Genomic DNA, 19,627 nt, shown 5'->3' on the forward strand with positions numbered 1-19,627 from the left:
AACTAAGCCCAAAGTTAGGAGAAAGAAGAAAATCATAAATATCAGAGCAGAAATAAATAGAGACTAGAAAAACAGTAGAAAAGATTAAAAGAAGAGCTGGTTTTGAAAAGAGAAAAGGCCGGGCGTGGTGGCTCACGCTTGTAATCCCAGCACTTTGGGAGGCCGAGGCGGGCAGATCACAAGGTCAGGAGATTGAGACCACGGTGAAACCCTGTTTCTACTAAAAATACAAAAAATTAGCCAGGTGTGGTGGCGGGCGCCTGTAGTCCCAGCTACTCGGAGAGGGTGAGGCAGGAGAATGGCGTGAACCCGGGAGGCGGAGCTTGCAGTGAGCCGAGATCGCGCCACTGCACTCCAGCCTGGGGGACAGAAACTCTGTCTCAAAAAAAAAAAAAAAAAGGAAACAAAATTGATAAACCTTAGTTAGATTAATAAAAAAGAGAAAACGCTTAAAATCAGAAGTGAAAGAGGGAGAGTACAGCTGATACCACAGAAATACAAAGGATCATAGACTACTATAAAAAATGATACACTAGGCCGGGTGCAGTGGCTCATGCCTATAATCCCAGCACTTTGGGAGGCCGAGGTGGGCAGATCACTTCAGGTCAGGAGTTTTAAGACCAGCCTGGCCAACATGGTGAAATCCCATCTCTAATAAAAATACAAAAATTACCTGGGCTTGGTGGCACACACCTATAATCCCAGCAACTTGGGAGGCTGAGGCAGGAGAATTGCTTGAACCCGGGAGGTGGAGATTGCAGTGAGCCAGCCTGGGCATCCAAATGAGACTCCATCTCAAAAAAAAAAAATATATATATATATATATATATATGTGTGTGTGTGTGTGTATATATATGTATATGTGTGTATATATATATGTGTGTATATATATGTGTATATATGTGTGTATATATATGTGTGTATATATATGTGTGTGTGTGTATATATATATATACACACTAACAAATTGTATAACCTAAAAGAAATGGGTAAATTCCTAGATACATACCAACTTATAAAGACTAAATCATGAAGAAATTGATAATTTGAAAAGACCAATAATGAGTAAGGAGATTGAATCAGTAATAATAAGTCTTCCATTAAAGAAATGCCCAAACTTGATGATACCACTACTGAATACTACCAAACATTTAGACAATTAAAACCAATCCTTCTGAAACTCGTCCAAAAAATTGAAAAGGAAGATCTTCCAAACTAATTTTACAAAGGCCTGATACCAAAGGCAGACAAAAACAGTACAAGAAAAGCAAATTATAGGCCAATATCCTTGATAAACATAGATGCAGAAATCCTCAAGAAAATACTAGCAAACCAAATTCAACAGCACATTAGAAGGGTCATTCACCATGATCAAGTGGGATTTATCGCTGTGAATCTGCATATTCACCATATGCAAATCAATAGTGATACACCATATTAACAGAATAAAGGACAAAAACTTTATGATTATCTCAATAGATACAAAAAAGGCATTCAACAAAATTCAGCATCCTTTCATGATAGAAACACTCAACAAATTAGGTAGAGAAAGAATGTCTCTCAACCTAATAAAGGCCTTGTATGACAAGCCTATAGCTAACATAATGCTTAGTGAAAAGTTGAAAGTTTTTTTTTTTTCTGAAATCAGGAACAAGACAAGTATGCCCACTTTCAGCGCTTCCATTCAACACAGTATTGGAACTCCTCACCAGAATAATTAGGCAAGAGAAAGAAATAGAAGGCTCAGACTGTCAATGAAGAAGTTAAATTGTCTGTTCACAGACAACATGATTTTATATTTAGAAAACTCTAAAGACTCCACCAAAAAACTATTACAAGTAGTAAATTCAGTAAAGTTGCAGGATACAAAATTAACACAAAAATCAGTAGCGGTCAGACATGGTGGTTTATACCTGTAATCCCAGGAATTTGGGAGGCTGAGGTGGGAGGATCACTGGAAGACAGGAGTTTGAGACCATCCTGGACAACATAGACACCCATCTCTAAAAAAAAAAAAAAAATTAGCCAAGTGTGGTGGCACAAACTGTAGTCCTAGCTACTTGGGAGCCTGAGGTGGGAGGATTGCTTGAGCCCAGGAGTTTGAGGTTACAGTGAGCCATGATCATGCTATTGCACTCCAGCCTGGGTAACAGAGTAAGACTCCGTCTCCAAAAAAAAAAAAAATTAGTAGCATTTCTACATACTAACAACAAACTATCTGATAAATCTGGCCAGGTGAGGTCCCTCACGCCTGTAATCCCAGCACTTTGGGAGGCCAAGGTGGGAGGATCACTTGAGGTCAAGAGTTCGAGACCAGCCTGGCCAACATGGTGAAACCCTGTCTCTAGTAAAAATACAAAAATTAGCCAGCCATGGTGGCATTCACCTGTAATCCCAGCTACTCAGGAGACTGAGGCAGGAGAATTGTTTGAATTTGGGAGGTGGAGGCTGCAGCACCACTGCACTCCAGCCTAGGCAACAGAGCAAGACTCTGTCAAAAAAAAAAGAAAAAAGAAAAAAAGGAAGAAATCAATAAAACAATGCCATTGACAATAGCTAGTAAAAAAATTAAAATACTTAGGAATAAATTTAACCAAGGAGATTTAAAATGTATACGCATTTTAAAACATGTTATACTTCATAAATATATACAATTTTTACTTGTCAATTAAAAATAAATAAACCTGGGCAACATAGTGGGACGTTGTCACTACAAAAATAAAAATAAATTAGCCAGGCATGATGGTGTGTTGCCTGTGGTCCCAGCTACTCCAGAAGCTTAGGTGGGAGGATTACTTGAGCCCAGGAGTTTGAGACTGCAGTGAGCTATGATTGTGCCACTGTACTCTAACCCAGGCAACAGAGTGAGACCCTGAATCTATAAGTAATGAAAAAAGTATATAGGTAAAAATTAGAGATTTCAATGTATGTAAATTTTATGAAAACGCTATATTATGATGATGATGGAGTGAGGTGGTAAAGAATGGGTAAACATATCAATGATGTTTTTAAAATGGCAGCACATTGATAATTGAGCTGCTATTTTATTGTTGTCTGTGTATGATAGGGTTTTTTGTTTTTGTTTTTTTGAGACAGAGTCTGGCTCTGTCACCCAGGCTGGAGTGTAGTGGCACAATCCTGGCTCCCTGCAACCTCCACCTCCCAGTCTCAAGTGATCCTCCCACCTCAGCCTCCCTAGTAGCAGGGACTGCAGGTGCTTGCACCACGCCCAGCTAATTTTTGTATTTTTTTGTAGAGAAAGGATCTTGCCATGTTGCCCACGCTGGTCTTAAACTCCCAAGCTCAAGTGATCCACCCGCCTCAGCCTCTCAAAGTGCTGGGATTACAGGTGTGAGCCACCACACCCAGCCTCTATGCATGTAAAAGTTATGTAATGTGAAGAAATTAAGAAAGAAACAATAGTCTTATATTTACCAGGACATTTAACAATTACAGTCCTTACATTCTTTTCTATAAATCCAAATTATCTGGTGTAATATTCTTTAAGACTGAAGAATTTGTTAGCATTTTTAATTCAAAAATTATTTTTCATTGAGAAAATGGTATATATTTGTCATGTACATTACGTTTGAAACACTGTGGAATGCCTAAATCAACATAATTAACATATGTATTACCTCATCTTTTTTTTGTGGTAAGAACACTAAAAATCCTGCCTCATAGATATCTCCAAGAATATAATACATTGTTATTAACTATAGTCCCTTTGTTGTACAATAGAACTTACTCCTCCTAACTGAAATTTTGTGTCCTTTGACAAACATCTTCCCAATACCCCTCCCTCCAGCCTCTAGTAACTACCATTCTACTCTCTACTTGCATTAGTTCAACTTTTTTAGATTTTACATGTAATTGAGATCATGTGGTATTTGTCTTTCAGATTTATCCATGTTGTCACAAATGACAGGATTTCTTTCTTTTTAAAGGCTGAATAGTATTCCATTGAGTATATATACCATATTTTTTAATATGTTCAGCTGTGATGTACATAACGTCTGTAATGTTGGCATTTCTGAAAGTCTACAGATCTGATCAGGTAGTCTCTCAGAGCTTTATTTGAAAATATCTTTATTTTGCTTTCCTTCTTTTTATTTTTTAATTTTTTATTTCTTTAGAGACAGACTGTCACTCTGTCGCCCAGGCTGGAGTGCAGTGGTGCGATTATAGTTCACTGCAGCCTCAAAATCCTAGGATGAAGCAATCCTTCTGCCTCGGCCTCCTGAGTAGCTGGGACTAAAGGCTCACACCACCATACATAGCTAATGTTTCTTTTATTTTTTTGTAGATATGGAGTCTTGCCATCTTGGCCAGACTGGTCTTGAGCTCCTGGGTGCCAGTGATCCTCCCCCACAGCCTCCCAAAGTCCTGGGATTACAGGCCTGAGCCCTGTGCTCCCGCTACTTTCATTTTTAAAAGGACAGTTTCAATAGATGTGGAATTAGGGGTCAACAGGTTTTTCTCCTCTCAGTACCTTAAATATATCCTTCCATTTAGTCTGACTTTTTTTTGTTTTTATTGAGAACTGACCTGTTTGTATTTTTGTTACCTTGTGTATAATATGCCGTTTTTCTCTGTTGCTTTCAAGATAGGTTTGAGAGACGGAGTCTTGCTCTGTCGCCCAGGCTGGAGTGCAGTGGCGCGATCTTGGCTCACTGCAAGCTCTGCCTCCCGGGTTCACGCCATTCTCCTGCCTCAGCCTCTCCGAGTAGCTGGGACTACAGGCGCCCGCCACCACGCCCGGCTAATTTTTTGTATTTTTAATAGAGACGGGGTTTCACCGTGGTCTCGATCTCCTGACCTCGTGATCTGCCCGCCTCGGCCTCCCAAAGTGCTGGGATTACAAGCGTGAGCCACCGCGCCCGGCCAATATGCCGTTTTTCTCTGTTGCTTTCAAGATAGGTTTTCTTTGCTATCTTTTTTTTTTTCTTATATAGATTTAAGCAGTTTGTCTGTGATGTGTCTATTTGTGTTTTCTTTGTATTATCCTGCGTGGGGTTTGTCATTTAGTTTATTGGATCTGTAAATTAATGTCATTCACAAATTTGAGGATGTTTTATTTCTTTGAATACTTTTCTATCCCATTCTATCTCTTCTTTGGGTTCTCCTCCTTCCTCCTCCCACCCCCGCCCCAGTTTTTAGATTGGTAATTTTTGGTAAGAAGAACCTTTTACTTCTGCCATCTTCAGTTTGCTCTTAATCTTGTCCAGTTATTATTATTTTTTAAAGAGGCAGTCTGTCACACAGTCTGTCACCCAGGCAGGAGTGCCCTGGCATAATCATAGTTCACTGTAACCTCAAACTTCAGGGCTAAAGAGATCCTCTTGTATCAGCCTCCCAAAATGCTGGGATTACAGGTGTGAGCCTCCACACCCAGCTGCAGTGAATTTTAAATTACAGTTACTGAACTTTGTAACTGGAGTTTTACTTGTTTTCTAATATTTTCAATGTGTTCATTTATTGTGCATACATCCTACTTTAAGTCTGTGTATATGTTAATAATAGTTGCTTTAAAGTAATTATCTCATAATTGCAGTATCTGGGAAATTTTTTTTTTTTTTTTTTTTTTTTGAGACAGAGTCTCACTCTGTCAACCAGGCTAAAGTGCAGTGACTCACTGCAACCTCCGCCTCCCGGGTTCAAGCGATTTTCCTGCCTCAGCCTCCCGTATCTGGGAAATCTCTGTGGTCTGTTTTTATTGACTGCCCTTTCCCCACTGGAGTATGGGTCACATGTTCCTATTTCTTTGTATGTCTAGTGTTTTTTGATTGGATACTTGGGATTTTGAATAATGCATTTGAGAGTTTCTGGATTCTGTTTTGCTTCTCTGAAAAAGAATTTTTATTCTAGAAGCCAGTTAACTTGACTGAACTCAGACTCCAAACTGTCTCCTCTGGAGTGGTAGTGCTGAAATCTTCACTTAGTTATTTCCTCTTTCAGTAGCTGATTTTCTGCCACGATTCCTGGGTTTCCCTCCCTTGCCTCATGATTCGTTTAGTGATTAGCACAGGTCTTGGGAGGACTTTATACACAAATTTTGGGGTTTCCTCCTCTTTGGCTCCCTACCTTTTATGAAATCCCTCCTAAATAACTGATAGTTCTGCCAGCCTTGAACTCTGTTATCTGATACATCAAGCCAATAAGACTTGGCTTCCTGCCTAACCTACCCCCAGTAGCAAGCAGACTTAGCAGGCCCTTGGTCATAAAAACCGCAAATGCGCAAATCTCACCTTTTGCGGATTTATCCTCCCAGTCACTTTCTCCCTTTGCCAGGGAACATGTGTCCTCTGCAGGCAAGATAGTTTCCAGAAATGGAGGAGTCTAGTTTTTTGCTCTCCAATCAGATAAGTTACTCTTTCTCTCCCAAAGAGATACGGAGAGAGTGGTTGCGAGGACAGGAGTATATTGTTTGAGCTACATCAACATGGAAGTTGATGTAGGGAAGAGGTATTCTCCCTAGTATTTTGTACTTCTAATTGAGCCTAAACCTGCAGTCAGTTTAGTAGAAGAGATTAACAGTTTGTGATATGGTTGGACTGCTGATAATTATTATAAAGTTGGGAGTAGAGGGAAGGAGGAGGAGGACTGAAAGCAGTTGAGGGCAACCAAAAGCAGAAAGAAACTGGATGGGAAAGAAAAACTAAGTTTCTCTTAAGACGCTCGATGTGTCAGGACAGTATAATGCTTATATCAAATCCATGCTCCCTAGGTACCCAAATTAAATTCCCTCTCTATTCCAAATTATGTCCAGAGAAATTATTCAGGATAACATATTAAGAGGTTTGGCAATTAAATGGTGACTAATATATACTGCCCAGGAATGTAGAAGGATATCCAAAGGATAATAATCCAGAGGATATCTGGAAAATTGGCCACTTTGTGGACTTTACAGCTTGTCCTTGTTCTACTTTATGCTTTTTATTTAAATCTACTTTGTCTGATATTAATATAGCTATTCTAATTTCATTTTGTTTGTATTTACCTGGTATATCTTAACTCATGTCTTTATTTTTATCTTTCTGTGTCCTTTTGTTTTAGGTAGATCTCAAATAGCATATAGTTGGATTTCGATTTTTTTTTCTATGATTTGAGATTCTTTGTATTTAAAAAGAAGTTCGCATCTATCATACTAAATAATATAATTGTTCTTCTTCCATCTTCTTGTTTTGTACAGTGTGTTACATGCCTTACTCTTGTTTTTCTCACTCGGTCTTTTGCTTTTGCTAAAGTTTTTCTGGCTCTTTTGTTTTACCCCTAGTAATTTGGAAATTAGACATTCTATTTTTATTTAATTAGTAATTACTTCAAATTAAAAGAAAGTGAACCTCTATTTCTTTACTAACTTGAAAAATACAATAGCATCTATCGATGTGCCTGGAAATAACGAATGAGTCACATACTTTAGTATTTCCCTTTTGTTCCTACTCTTACAGTTTGTTGGAATAATTTGGGCTTTAGATCCGAAATGTTATTAGTATTTATTCTTTTTACATATCCTTAAAGAAATACTTTTCACATTTGCATTTCCTTATATAGCCATGTTAACCTTGTTAAGAATAACTTCTTGGAGGTTATTTTTTATTTTTTATTTTTTTTTGAGACGGAGTCTCGCTCTGTCGCCAGGCTGGAGTGCAGTGGCATGATCTTGGCCCACTGCAACCTTCGCCTCCTGGGTTCAAGTGATTCTCCTGCCTCAGCCTCCTGAGTAGCTGGGATTACAGGCGCGTGCCACCATGCCTGACTAATTTTTTGTATTTTAGTAGAGACAGGGTTTCACTATGTTGGCCAGGATGGTCTCGATCTCCTGACCTCGTGATCCGCCCACCTCGGCCTCCCAAAGTGTTGGGATTACAGGCGTGAGCCACTGCGCCTGGCATACGTTAATTTTTATGTTTACAGTTTACAATGTCCATCTGTATTTCTTTTATAACATATCGTCCCTTATACTTAAGGACTTTATTTGTGTTGATTTATTGGACATTAAAATATTTCTTTGAGTGATTTTTTTTTTTTTTTTTGAAACGGAGTCTCGCTCTGTCGCCCAGGCTGGAGTGCAGTGGCGCAATCTCGGCTCACTGCAAGCTCCGCCTCCCGGGTTCACGCCATTCTCCTGCCTCAGCCTCCCGAGTAGCTGGGACTACAGGCGCCCACCACTACGCCCAGCTAATTTTTTTGTATTTTTAGTAGAGACGAGGTTTCACCGTGGTCTCGATCTCCTGACCTCGTGATCCACCCACCTCGGCCTCCCAAAGTGCTGGGATTACAGGCGTGAGCCACCGCGCCCGGCCGAGTGATTTTTAAAGAGTATGTGTTGGAATCTTCGAATATCTGAAAATATTAAATGGATATTTGACATAGCGATTATTGGCCGGGCACAGTGGCTCACGCTTGTAATCCCAGCACTTTGGGAGGCCGAGGCGGGCGGATCACGAGGTCAGGAGATCGAGACCACGGTGAAACCCCGTCTCTACTAAAAATACAAAAAAATTAGCCGGGCGTGGTGGCGGGCGCCTGTAGTCCCAGCTACTTGGAGAGGCTGAGGCAGGAGAATGGCGTGAACCCGGGAGGCGGAGCTTGCAGTGAGCCGAGATTGCGCCACTGCACTCCAGCCTGGGCGACAGAGCGAGACTCTGTCTCAAAAAAAAAAAAAAAAAAAAAGACATAGCGATTATAACTATAGGAAATTTTCCTAAGGAACTGATATTAGTATGTAAAGATGTATGTACAAGTTTATTTTGCAGTTTTATTACAAAAGCAAAACTTAGAAAGTAATAAACATCTATAGATATCAAATAAAATATAATTTTTTCTAGACATAACTGCAAAATCGTAAGTTTTATTTCCTTTGTCATCTAACTAAAATTAATATAAATATAATTAATCTTTTGCCTGTTTCTTGTGCAAGTTGAAATTATAGCATACATTTAGACCATATAAAGCAAGCCTTAGCATGTCTGACTGAGAACATTAATATTAGGGGCCAGATGTGGTAGTTCACACCTGTAATCCCAGTGCTGCATGAGGCTGAGGCAGGAGATTGCTTGAGCCCACATTATTCTGAACCATGATTGCACCACTACACTCCAGCCTGAGCGATGGAACGAGACCCTGACTCTAAAAAAAAATTACATTTAGTACCTTTTTTCCATTTGTCAGATTAAATATTGGCTAGCTAAACATATTTATTGAGTTTTTTTTTTTTTTTGAGACGGAGTCTCGCTTTGTCTCCCAGGCTGGAGTGCAGTGGCGCGATCTCGGCTCACTGCAAGCTCCGCCTCTCAGGTTCACGCCATTCTCTGCCTCAGCCTCCGGAGTAGCTGGGACTACAGGCGCCCGCCACCACGCCCGGCTAATTTTTTTTTTATTTTTAGTAGAGACAGGGTTTCACCATGTTAGCCAAGATGGTCTCGATCTCCTGACCCCGTGATCTGCTCGCCTCAGCCTCCCAAAGTTCTGAGATCACAGGCGTGAGCCACCGTGCCCGGCCTATTATTGAGAATTTTTAAAAGAAGTTTAATTTTAGTCTGTTCATTGTAGTCACTCCATGGATTCCTCTGGGCAACCTAGACCAGAAGATAATCAGTCAGTAGTCAGCAGAATGCAAAAGAAATACTGGAAAACTAAACAGGTCTTTATCAAAGCAACAGGAAAAAAAGAGGATGAGCACTTGGTGGCGTCTGATGCTGAACTGGATGCTAAACTTGAGGTAAATTTGAGCATTCTGTGTATTGCATATAACTAGCCATTATTTGGGCCCCAAGGGGAACTGCAACAAGTTTTCACACTGGAGAGCTTATGGGGATAAATGCAAATTTGATAATAGAATGTTTAGTTGTATCCAGCTGTCAGTCAGAGCTCTGAATAGGAGGTCACAGCTCTCACAAACTGAAAATTTGCAAAATTGGTATTCACTAACTTAGATAAAATATGAATAAAGTAGTTTCTCTGGCACGCATAGTTTTCAAGCTAAGTCTTAATGATTACATTCCCAGTTGAGACCATATACTCATTATATATCAAGTCATACTATTTTGTAGTACTTTGATGTAAAGTCTTATACCTCACTGAAATAATTAAAATCAAATAGCAAATGAAGATAATAGTTATTGTTTCTATTTTATTAAAAGATAGTTATTGAAATATTTCCTAATGCCTTTTTGGCTGTTTTTTATTTTAAATAATTGCCATGAAACAATTTTAAACCAATAAATGGTTTAAAGTAATTAGGCTAATTAGAGAAGAGTGTAATATAAATGAATAAAAAAGTCTGATTTTTTTTTTTTTTTTTTTGGACGGAGTTTTGCTCTGGTTGCCCAGGCTGGAGTACAATGGGGCAATCTTGGCTCACCACAACCTCTGCCTCCTAGGTTCAAGGGATTCTCCTGCCTCAGCCCCCTGAGTAGCTGGGATTACAGGCATGTACCACCATTCCTAGCTAATTTTGTATTTTTAGTAGAGATGGGGTTTCTCCATGTTGTCCAGGCTGGTCTCGAACTCCTGACCTCAGATAAGCCACCGTGCCCAGCCCAAAAGTCTGAATTTTTAAATGCAGATTTACTAACTCAACATATATATACTAATTAAAGCTAACTCTTAACAAATATTTCTAAGCAGGGATTCTGTTATGCTTGGAATATAATCATTATGGTGGGATTCTTAAAAATATGGGTCTAATTAAACTGGTCTTGATCAAGTATTTTCATCCTGCAAAAAGTAAACTTATCTCATTGCCAGAACAAATATGGAAATAGATAAAAATTTAACAAGCTTTTACTATTTGTGTTGAAAAGTATTCCTAGGATTCAATGACAAATGTGTAAAAATGAAGACTTTATTATTACTGGTGTTGTATGTTTTAACGCAACAGGAACTTGTTCCAGATATATTCCCATAGAAGTGGGAATATATGAGGTTTTGGTATTGTTTTACATTGTTAGGTCATCTGTGGGTGACATGTTTTATATTTAGTGTAAATCTGCCCATTAGATGAATATTTGGAATCAACCAAGAACTTTCTCCCACATTTGTACTATTTTTTAAGAAGGAGAAACAGTTTTATTATAAAAATAAAAATAGTACGTAAACCTTACAAAGACCTATGGAAAAAATAATCAAGCATAGTCACTTCATCTTAGAACTATCTTTTCTGTATTTTTTTTTTTTTTGAGATGGAGTCTCGCTCTGTTGCCCAGGCTGGAGTGTGGCGGCACGATCTCGGCTCACTGCAACCTCCGCCTCCCGGGTTCAAGCGATTCTCCTGCTTCAGCTTCCGAATAGCTGGGATTACAGGAGCCTGCCACCATGGCTGGCTAATTTTTGTATTTTTAGTAGAGACAGCGTTTCACCATGCTGGCCAGGCTGGTCTCAAACTCCTGACCTCAGGCGATCCACCCACCTCAGCCTCCCAAAGTGCTGGGATTACAGGCATGAGCCACTGCGCCCAGCCTTTTGCATTCTTTTCTAATCTTCTTCTATATGTACTTAAAACAGATTTTACAATTGCCAAATCCAGATACCAAATACACTTCAAACATGTCTAAACTCATAAGGAAAATTGATGCCTGCTCCTCCTTTTAAGATTTTAGTGTTTATTATCAATCTTCTTTAGGTTTGATCAAACATCAAAATAATAATAAAAACTGCTCCACAGATAGAATGTTCAGGCTTCTTGATGATATTAGGCATCTGACAATAAAAGGGTTAGGGCTTAATATTATATAGCAGTACCAAGGTCTTCTTGAACTAAGTCACATAAAAATTCTTTAGTGTAGATTCTGAACAGACAGGCCTTGCTTAAAAAAAAAAAAAAAAAAAAAAAATCTGTAATCCCAGAACTTTGGGAGGCTGAGGCAGGTGGATCACAAGGTCAGGAGTTCAAGACCAGCCTGGCCAAGATGGTGAAAGCCCATCTCTACTAAAAATACAAAAATTAGCCGGGCACGGTAACAGGCATCTGTAATCCCAGCTACTCAGGAGGCTGAGCCAGAAGAATCGCTTGAACCCAGGCGACAGAGGTTGAAGTGAGCCGAGACTGCACCACTGCACTCCAGCCTGGGCGACAGAGTGAGACTGTCTCAAAAAAAAAAAGTCCTCATTGTATCTGTACTGTAAAACTTATGCTTGCTTGTTTATCTGGGAACACCTACATTTATTAATTTGCGTGAAGAGTTATGTCATGTATATAGTGTGGCCGCATCTCAAATTTTCATTTGCTTAATTTTGAAACGAGAGTCTACTGGATATTTTATTTCTTTTCTGTTAGCAGTTAGTAGCAGTAGTAATGAAAGAATTAATATCTATAGAAAATTCTAAAAAAAGAATATAAAAATAATTTATATTTGGTGTTATAATAGATTATTTAATTTTTATAGTAAATTCACTAATCTGTTTTGTTTAGACCAGTATGAGAGAAAAGCCAGACTTCGAGTTAATACTTCATAAGGTTATCTACATTCTGTTCATCTGTGGTTGGCAATATTTGATGCAGTTTATATTAGATTTATGTTGTTGTTATTTAGATAGTTTGGAGCTGAGATGAGGACAAATTCTTCAGTTTTAATTTTTTGTTTGCTCCCATATATTTATCATCATTTTTTTCCAGCTTTCATGGGGGAATGTGCTTTCTACATCGGAAGTAAAACCAAAACTGAAGCATGTCATAGCCAAGAAAAATAGACATAATGTTTTTAAAACAGACATAATACTTATACGAAAATGTTATGCTTTTGGAGTGCTTATAACATATATTTGTTTATGGTTCTTTAAATTGTCCTAATAAAATTTATATCTCAAGGTTTTTCACTCCGTTCAAGAGACATGCATTGAACTTCTGAAGATAGTCGAGAAATACCAGCTAAGACTCAATGGTATGAAATCATAGATATCTATCTGATAATTCCCATTTAAAATAAATATTAGCATTTTTTAAAATGAAAGATTTAATGTAAAAGTAGAACAATTTTGTGAATAGATTCTTATGGCAAAATATGAATATTTACAGTGACCTATTCTCAAAGGCCCCAGTATTCTCTTTTTCCTCAGTTAATCAAATCCTCTGACCCAGATTTATTTTTTGCTGATATTCTTATTTTTCTTTGAGACAGGATCTTTCTCTGTCACCCAGGCTGGAGTGCAGTGGTGTGATCACAACTCACTAGTTTCCACCACCTGGGCTCAAGTGATCCCCCTGCCTCAGCCTACCAAGTAGCTGGGATTACAGGTGTGTGCCTCCATACCTGGCTAATTTTTGTATTTTTTTGTAGATACAGGGTCTCACTATGCTGCCCAGACTGGTTTCAAACTCCTGGCCTCAAGTGATCCTCCTGCCTCGACCTCCCAAAGTGCTGGGATTACAGGTGTGAGTCACCATGCCCGGGCCTGCGCAGCATCTGAAATGGATTTGTTTCCATCACTCAAACCTCTCTTTCTTGACTCTCACTTGCCCTTGCAGTTAAATTCCATTCCTCTGCTGCTCTTTACAGAAAAATGTGATGTAATTGTCTGTATTCATGATCTCTGTTACTTTCCTTCCAATTTCTCTTGTACTCACTCCAGTCAAGTTTTCATCCCCATCACTCCACCAAATTTCTCTTGTCAAGGTCATGATTAACCAACTCCTGTCTAAATCTGGCTTATCACATTATTTAACACAGTTATTATTTCCTATTCCTTGATACACTTTCTTCACTTGGCTTTCCTGGTTTTCCTCCTCCTGGTCACTCTTTCTTGGCATCCTGCCTTTGCTGATTCTCTTCTCTCCTGGATTGTTCGGGATAAAACTCAATCTTTGGATCTCTTCTCCTTTTTTAATTACAGTGGGCCTGCTGGACATGGCTACCTCTCTAATCACACCTCCTAAAACCTTCTCCTCTTTTTTTTTTTTTTTTTTTTTTTTTTTGAGACGGAGTCTTGCTCTGTCACCCAGGCTGGAGTGCAGTGGCGCAATCTCGGCTCACTGCAAGCTCCGCCTCCCGGGTTCACGCCATTCTCTTGCCTCAGCCTCTCTGAGTAGCTGGGACTACAGGCGCCCGCCACCACGCCCGGCTAATTTTTTTGTATTTTTAGTAGAGACGGGATTTCACTGTGGTCTCAATCTCCTGACCTCGTGATCCGCCCGCCTTGGCCTCCCAAAGTGCTGGGATTACAAGCATGAGCCACCGTGCCCAGCCAAACCTTCTCCTCTTTAGCCATATTAATATCTTACATGGTAGGCATATCTGCATAGTGGAATCCCTAACTTCCTTTGGGTATTTGGTCAAATGTCATCTTTTTAAATGAGGCCTTCCCTGAACTGCATATCTAAAATGCAACACTCTCTGCCCTCAGAGGGTACAAAAAATACAATACAATACAATACAAAATACAATACAATACAATATCCCTTTCCCTCAAAACTCCCTGTCCAGTTAACAATATTCAACATTCTATGTATTTTGTCCATTGTTTTTCTTCCCACCACTAGAATATGCCCTCCTGAAGGACAGAATTTTTTTTTTTTTTTGAGGTGGAGTCTCACTCTGTTGCCCAGGCTAGAGTGCGGTGGCACGATCTTGGCTCACTGCAACCTCCGCCTCCCAGGTTCAAGCAATTCTCTGCCTCAGCCTCCCAAGTAGCTGGGATTACAGGCGCCTGCCACCATGCCTGGCTAATTTTTGTATTTTTAGTAGAGACGGGGTTTCACCGTCTTGGCCAGGTTGGTCTTGAACTCCTATCCTTGTGACCCACCCGCCTTGGCCTCCCAAAATGCTGGGATTACAGGCGTGAGCCACTGCACCTGGCCAGGACAGAATTTTTGTGTTTTATTTCTGTGTCCCCAGTCTAGAAACAATGTCTAGCATGTAGTCAGTGCTTGATAAATATTTGATTTCAATGAATCAATAATTTTTCTCATGTAGCTATGTAAATTAATCTCATCGCTTTATAATCAAAGCTTATACATTGTCCCATTAAAGAAATAAATCCAATAAAGCATGATTATTCAAGTATTTTTTTGACTACCTGCCATGTGCTTTTTCCAAGGAAATAGTTGGAGAAACAACTTTTTGCAAAAAAAGAGAGACAATATAAGTAGTATGTAATTGAGTTCAGAATTATGATATAGACATAACTCTGAATTCCTAGGAATGAAAAATAACTGTGGATTAGAGTAATTGGCAAAGGCAACTCCATAGACAGGAATTGAGGTAAAACTTAAAGGATTTATAGGAGTTGAACATGTAGAGAAGAGACTTGGAGTTTAAAGAGCTTAAAGAATGAGAACAGCCTGCATAGGCAGAAGAGTTTGTCATTGAAACTAATGGGAGGATAAAGGAACAACAGAAATTTGGGGTCAGATTACTAATGACCTTATGACCTTTTACTGCTTGGTAAAATATATCGCAATCACTGGACTAAATGAGTCCTGTGATAGAAATGAAAATGTGAAGAAAATCAGAAAGTTTATATACCCTGAAATCACTAGATCTTTTAGCACTCTGGTGGAGCATTTCAGAATAAGGAAGGGAAACACATATATAGATTTAATTGTGTATTTTCGCTTCAAGATTGTGTATAAATATGTGATTTCTTGAAGACGACTGTATTAATACATCTGTTGGGAGTAACATCAGACAAATGCAGTAGGTTAGTCCAGCACCATAACTTTATGGGAATCTCTTGACTCGGGGGAGAACACCTCAGGGAGGGGTCTCTGTAGATTTTGGCAGGCAGGTCTCAACATAGAAGCAGCACAGACTCAGCCTGATTGACTGCCCTTTCTGCAATGATAAAGGTAAGCTTCAGTGATCATTTATGTTCAGCTGATACTTGATAATGAAGTATTCCAAGTAGTCAAAGTGCTTTCTGAACCACCATACCCAAATGAATATTTTCTAGTAGTTTTAATTGAGGTATATTTTATGAAGTTCTGATTCAAATAATGTGTAAACTGTACATCTCTCAAGTAATCAGCATTAAATTAGCATGACTCCCCAAACCCCATCCGCTCTGGATCAGGTCAGTTGTGCATGGTTTTATTAGAGATGAGACTACAGACTGTGTAGACACCTTCCTCATTACACCATTGTGCTCTCCTTGGGTCACCCTTGTAGGCATGGCGGCGGGGACAGGGGTAGTGGGGAGGCAGCATGAGGAGGCCTGAGTTGCTTGCCCCACAAGCAACTAGGCCTACTTGCTGCCCCACAAGTAGCCAGGCACTTCCCTTTCAGTTTTAACTTTGATTTTTCTATCAGTGAAGTAGGATGAAATTAGGCATGACATTTGTTGTTGTTTATTTACTTTAAGCTTATAATTGGAGCACTGTGGGCTTTCCCCCTTATTAGTCTTACTGTGGTTACAGGATCAGCTTACACTAGATCAGTGTTTCTTAAATTGTGGTGAAGGACTTTTTTTTGTTTCATGGTTTACTTTCAATCTGTTGTAAACTGATACCTTTGTAAAATTCAATAAAAATGAATTTTTAGCTCAGCATTGTGACTCGTGCCTGTAATTCCAGTGCTTTGGGAAGCTACGGTGGGAAGATGGCTTGAGGCTAGGAGTTTGAGACCAGCGTGGGCAACATAGTGAGACTGTGCCTCTAAAATAATTTTTTAAAAATTAGCCAACCACTGTGGCTCATGCCTGTAGTCTGAGCTACTCAGGAGGTTGAGGCAGGAGGATCATTTGAGCCCAGGAATTCGAGGTTGCAGTGAGCTATGATCAAGCCACTGCACTCCAGGCTGGGCGTCAAAGCAAGATCCCATCTTTTAAAAAAAATATAACTTTTAGAAAAATGAAATAAAATACATGAAAAATGTATTATAAGCTCACTTTATTAGATTTGACAAATATAAAATGCTCAAAGTCTCTACACAGTTATTCTCAGTTTCCTTACTTCTTCGCTTGTCACAGCTTGGTAACAGAGGATTCTGGACCAATACTGGTCCATGGCCCACACTTTGAGCAGCAGTGCACTAGATGACAGTTTTTAGGGTTGCTGGAGCAGAACTGTGGACATCTGTGAGTCTGCGATACCGAGCATAGGAAACTGAAGCCAGGAGGGAGTCAAGAATAAATTAACAAGTTTAAATAGGGAACAAATACTTTGTAAGAGGCAATGATCCTAAAATATATCTCTGCACATTTGAAAATGCATCATTTATGGCTTTATTTTGTAGTTTTGAGGGATTTTTGTCACTAAAAATCAGTCCTTCTCAAAGCGAGGTCCATAGATTCACTGTGTCGAAACCATCTGGAGTGCTGATAAGAAGCCAGATTCCCTAGACCTATGGAAAGTAGAGTCTCTGGAAATGGAGCCCAGGAATTGCATTAAAAAAATACGTCTCTCTACTTCTTCCCCCAAGTAAATCTTGTATACAGAGTTATTGCTGTGAGATTTTTAGTTGTGTGTGTGTTTTAAACAAATGATGAAAGGAAACAATTAACTACACTGTAATTTTTTTCCTAGTTATATCAGAGGAAGAAAATGAGCTAGGGCTCTTTTTAAAGTTTCAAGCAGAACGGGATGCAACTCAAGCTGGCAAAATGATGGATGCCACTGGCAAGGCACTTTGTTCTTCAGCCAAGCAAAGGTTTACCATGGTTGTTCATTATCTTGAATCTGTAGTCAATCTGACAGTTTTGACATGTGTACTTAAATTTGCGTATTTGTAAAGGTCACTGTTCATTCTAATAAAGGGTTAAAGAGAAATATATTGCAGTTATGTTGTGACACCTAATTCTTAATTACTAATTTTGCATTCAAAATAATTATTTAATGATTGATGTTCTTGGTTGCTTAATTTCTAGAAATAACCTTTAGGCCTGTATTTATATTTCTTTTATTTCCCCTAAAATCAGACAAGTGTCAGTTATATTTCTCAACTGGTTTAATGTAACAGTCACAGAATGACTAACATCTTAAAAATGTGTATTTCCAATTTCACTTTTTGATACTATACTATTAATATAGTGCTACTTTTTAAGTAGAAGAAATTTTTTCTTCTTAATTACATACTTTGCAGTTATTATTTCAGTTTCTAATATAATGATACCTACTGCAAAGAATCTCCTGTAATTACTAAACCTAGCCCAAATCTTTTGCATTTAAGAAGAATAAAACAGTCCTTATCAGGCCTATAATGTTGGTGTCCAGTTTATATAGCTTAATTCTGAAACATCACATCAGTGCAAAAGTCTATCTTGAAGGAAGTGACGTGGAGGTACTAAGTACAGGGTCCTCCAATGGTCATTAAGCAAAAAGGAGGAATTGGATTTAATTTGTGTTTCTTAAATACTTCTTATCTTGTCCTCATCCTCAGCTGCTAAGAACTCCATACTCATTAATTCTGCTAGCAAAACTCAGGTTTTCCCTGAACTTGTCAAATGGAAGGCTTTCTGTTAATTGAATTATGCTCTATGAATACAGGTTCTCGGTTCCCCTCAGAACTGTTTTCTAAATGGCAGATTTACTTGGCAGGTTATTTATACATGGAATAACATCCAAAGTATTGCAAAAATGACATATTTCCTAAAGTAACAAGGGAGGAGGTGTAGACACTTTTTTTTTTTTTTTTTGAGATGGAGTTTCGCTCTGTCGCCCAAGCTGGAGTGCGGTGGCGCCATCTCGGCTTGCTGCAGCCTGCACCTCCTGGGTTCAAGCGATTCTCCTGCCTCAGCCTCCCGAGTAGCTGGGATTACAGGCACCCACCATCACACCTGGCTAATTTTTTGCATTTTTAGTAGAGACAGGGTTTCACCGTGTTGGCCAGGCTGGTCTCAAACTCCTGACCTCAGGCGATCTGCCTGCCTTGGCCTCCCAAAGTGCTGGGATTACAGGCGTGAGCCACCGTGTCTGGCCAACACATCTTTATTGATAATTCAGAGTTGGCTATATGATCCTTATTTGCTTTCAAAATCTCCTATAGGGAACTGAATAATTTTTTACTTATAGATTCATCTTGTTAGCAAAGATGCTTTTTCATTGGTTTAAACCTTTGTTTTGTTTTACTTATGATGTGTTCAACCCTCTGATTTTTACCTCTCTGCCATTAGATTGGCCCTGTGTACTCCTCTGTCTCGTCTGAAGCAAGAAGTAGCAACATTCAGTCAAAGGGCAGTATCTGATACTTTGATGACAATTAATCGGATGGAGCAGGCGCGCACAGAATACAGAGGAGCTCTGCTGTGGATGAAAGATGTATCCCAAGAGCTGGACCCAGACACCTTAAAGCAAATGGAAAAGTTTAGAAAAGTATGAAAATGTATCCCTTTCCTTTTCTTGGTGTATGAAATATGGAACTGCCACAGAATAATTTAATTAAGATAACAAAATTTCAGATTTTTTTGAGAAATATATGTTTCATTATACATTCTTGGTTGCTTGGAGACTGTAGATGAAGTACAAAAGTTTGTCACACTTTTATTTTTACTCTTGGAGTGGCATCTTCACACCATCTACCTTTTTATTAATTTTTTAATCTGTCTCATGATAGATCTAAATTACTTCTTAAATGTTGCTTGCTTGGACTTTTGAGATTCGTTTGCAGGAAGAAAATAGTTTATTACACAGGGACAAAAGGAATTTAAGTAAAAATTCATGTAAAATGATTGTTAATTATAAGAAAATATGAAG

The 19,627-nt window shown here is 39.0% G+C and overlaps 1 protein-coding gene across 6 annotated transcripts in view; it reads left to right on the top strand.

Moving 5' to 3' along the window:
* ICA1L (islet cell autoantigen 1 like) overlaps positions 1 to 19,627 on the top strand; it is an 89,417-nt gene that overhangs the window by 29,982 nt on the left and 39,808 nt on the right. For all 6 annotated transcript variants that reach the window (XM_032754908.2, XM_032754907.2, XM_058439614.1 and 3 more), the window contains 4 exons: positions 9,556 to 9,724; positions 12,812 to 12,884; positions 17,462 to 17,585; positions 19,048 to 19,246. In XM_032754908.2, the coding sequence (XP_032610799.1) occupies positions 9,563 to 9,724; positions 12,812 to 12,884; positions 17,462 to 17,585; positions 19,048 to 19,246 (558 nt within the window). In that variant the 5' untranslated portion in view covers positions 9,556 to 9,562. The remainder of the gene's footprint in view (positions 1 to 9,555; positions 9,725 to 12,811; positions 12,885 to 17,461; positions 17,586 to 19,047; positions 19,247 to 19,627) is intronic.

This window comes from Hylobates moloch, unplaced genomic scaffold, assembly GCF_009828535.3.
Source record: "Hylobates moloch isolate HMO894 unplaced genomic scaffold, HMol_V3 SCAFFOLD_1, whole genome shotgun sequence".
Taxonomy (NCBI): Eukaryota; Metazoa; Chordata; class Mammalia; order Primates; family Hylobatidae; genus Hylobates; species Hylobates moloch.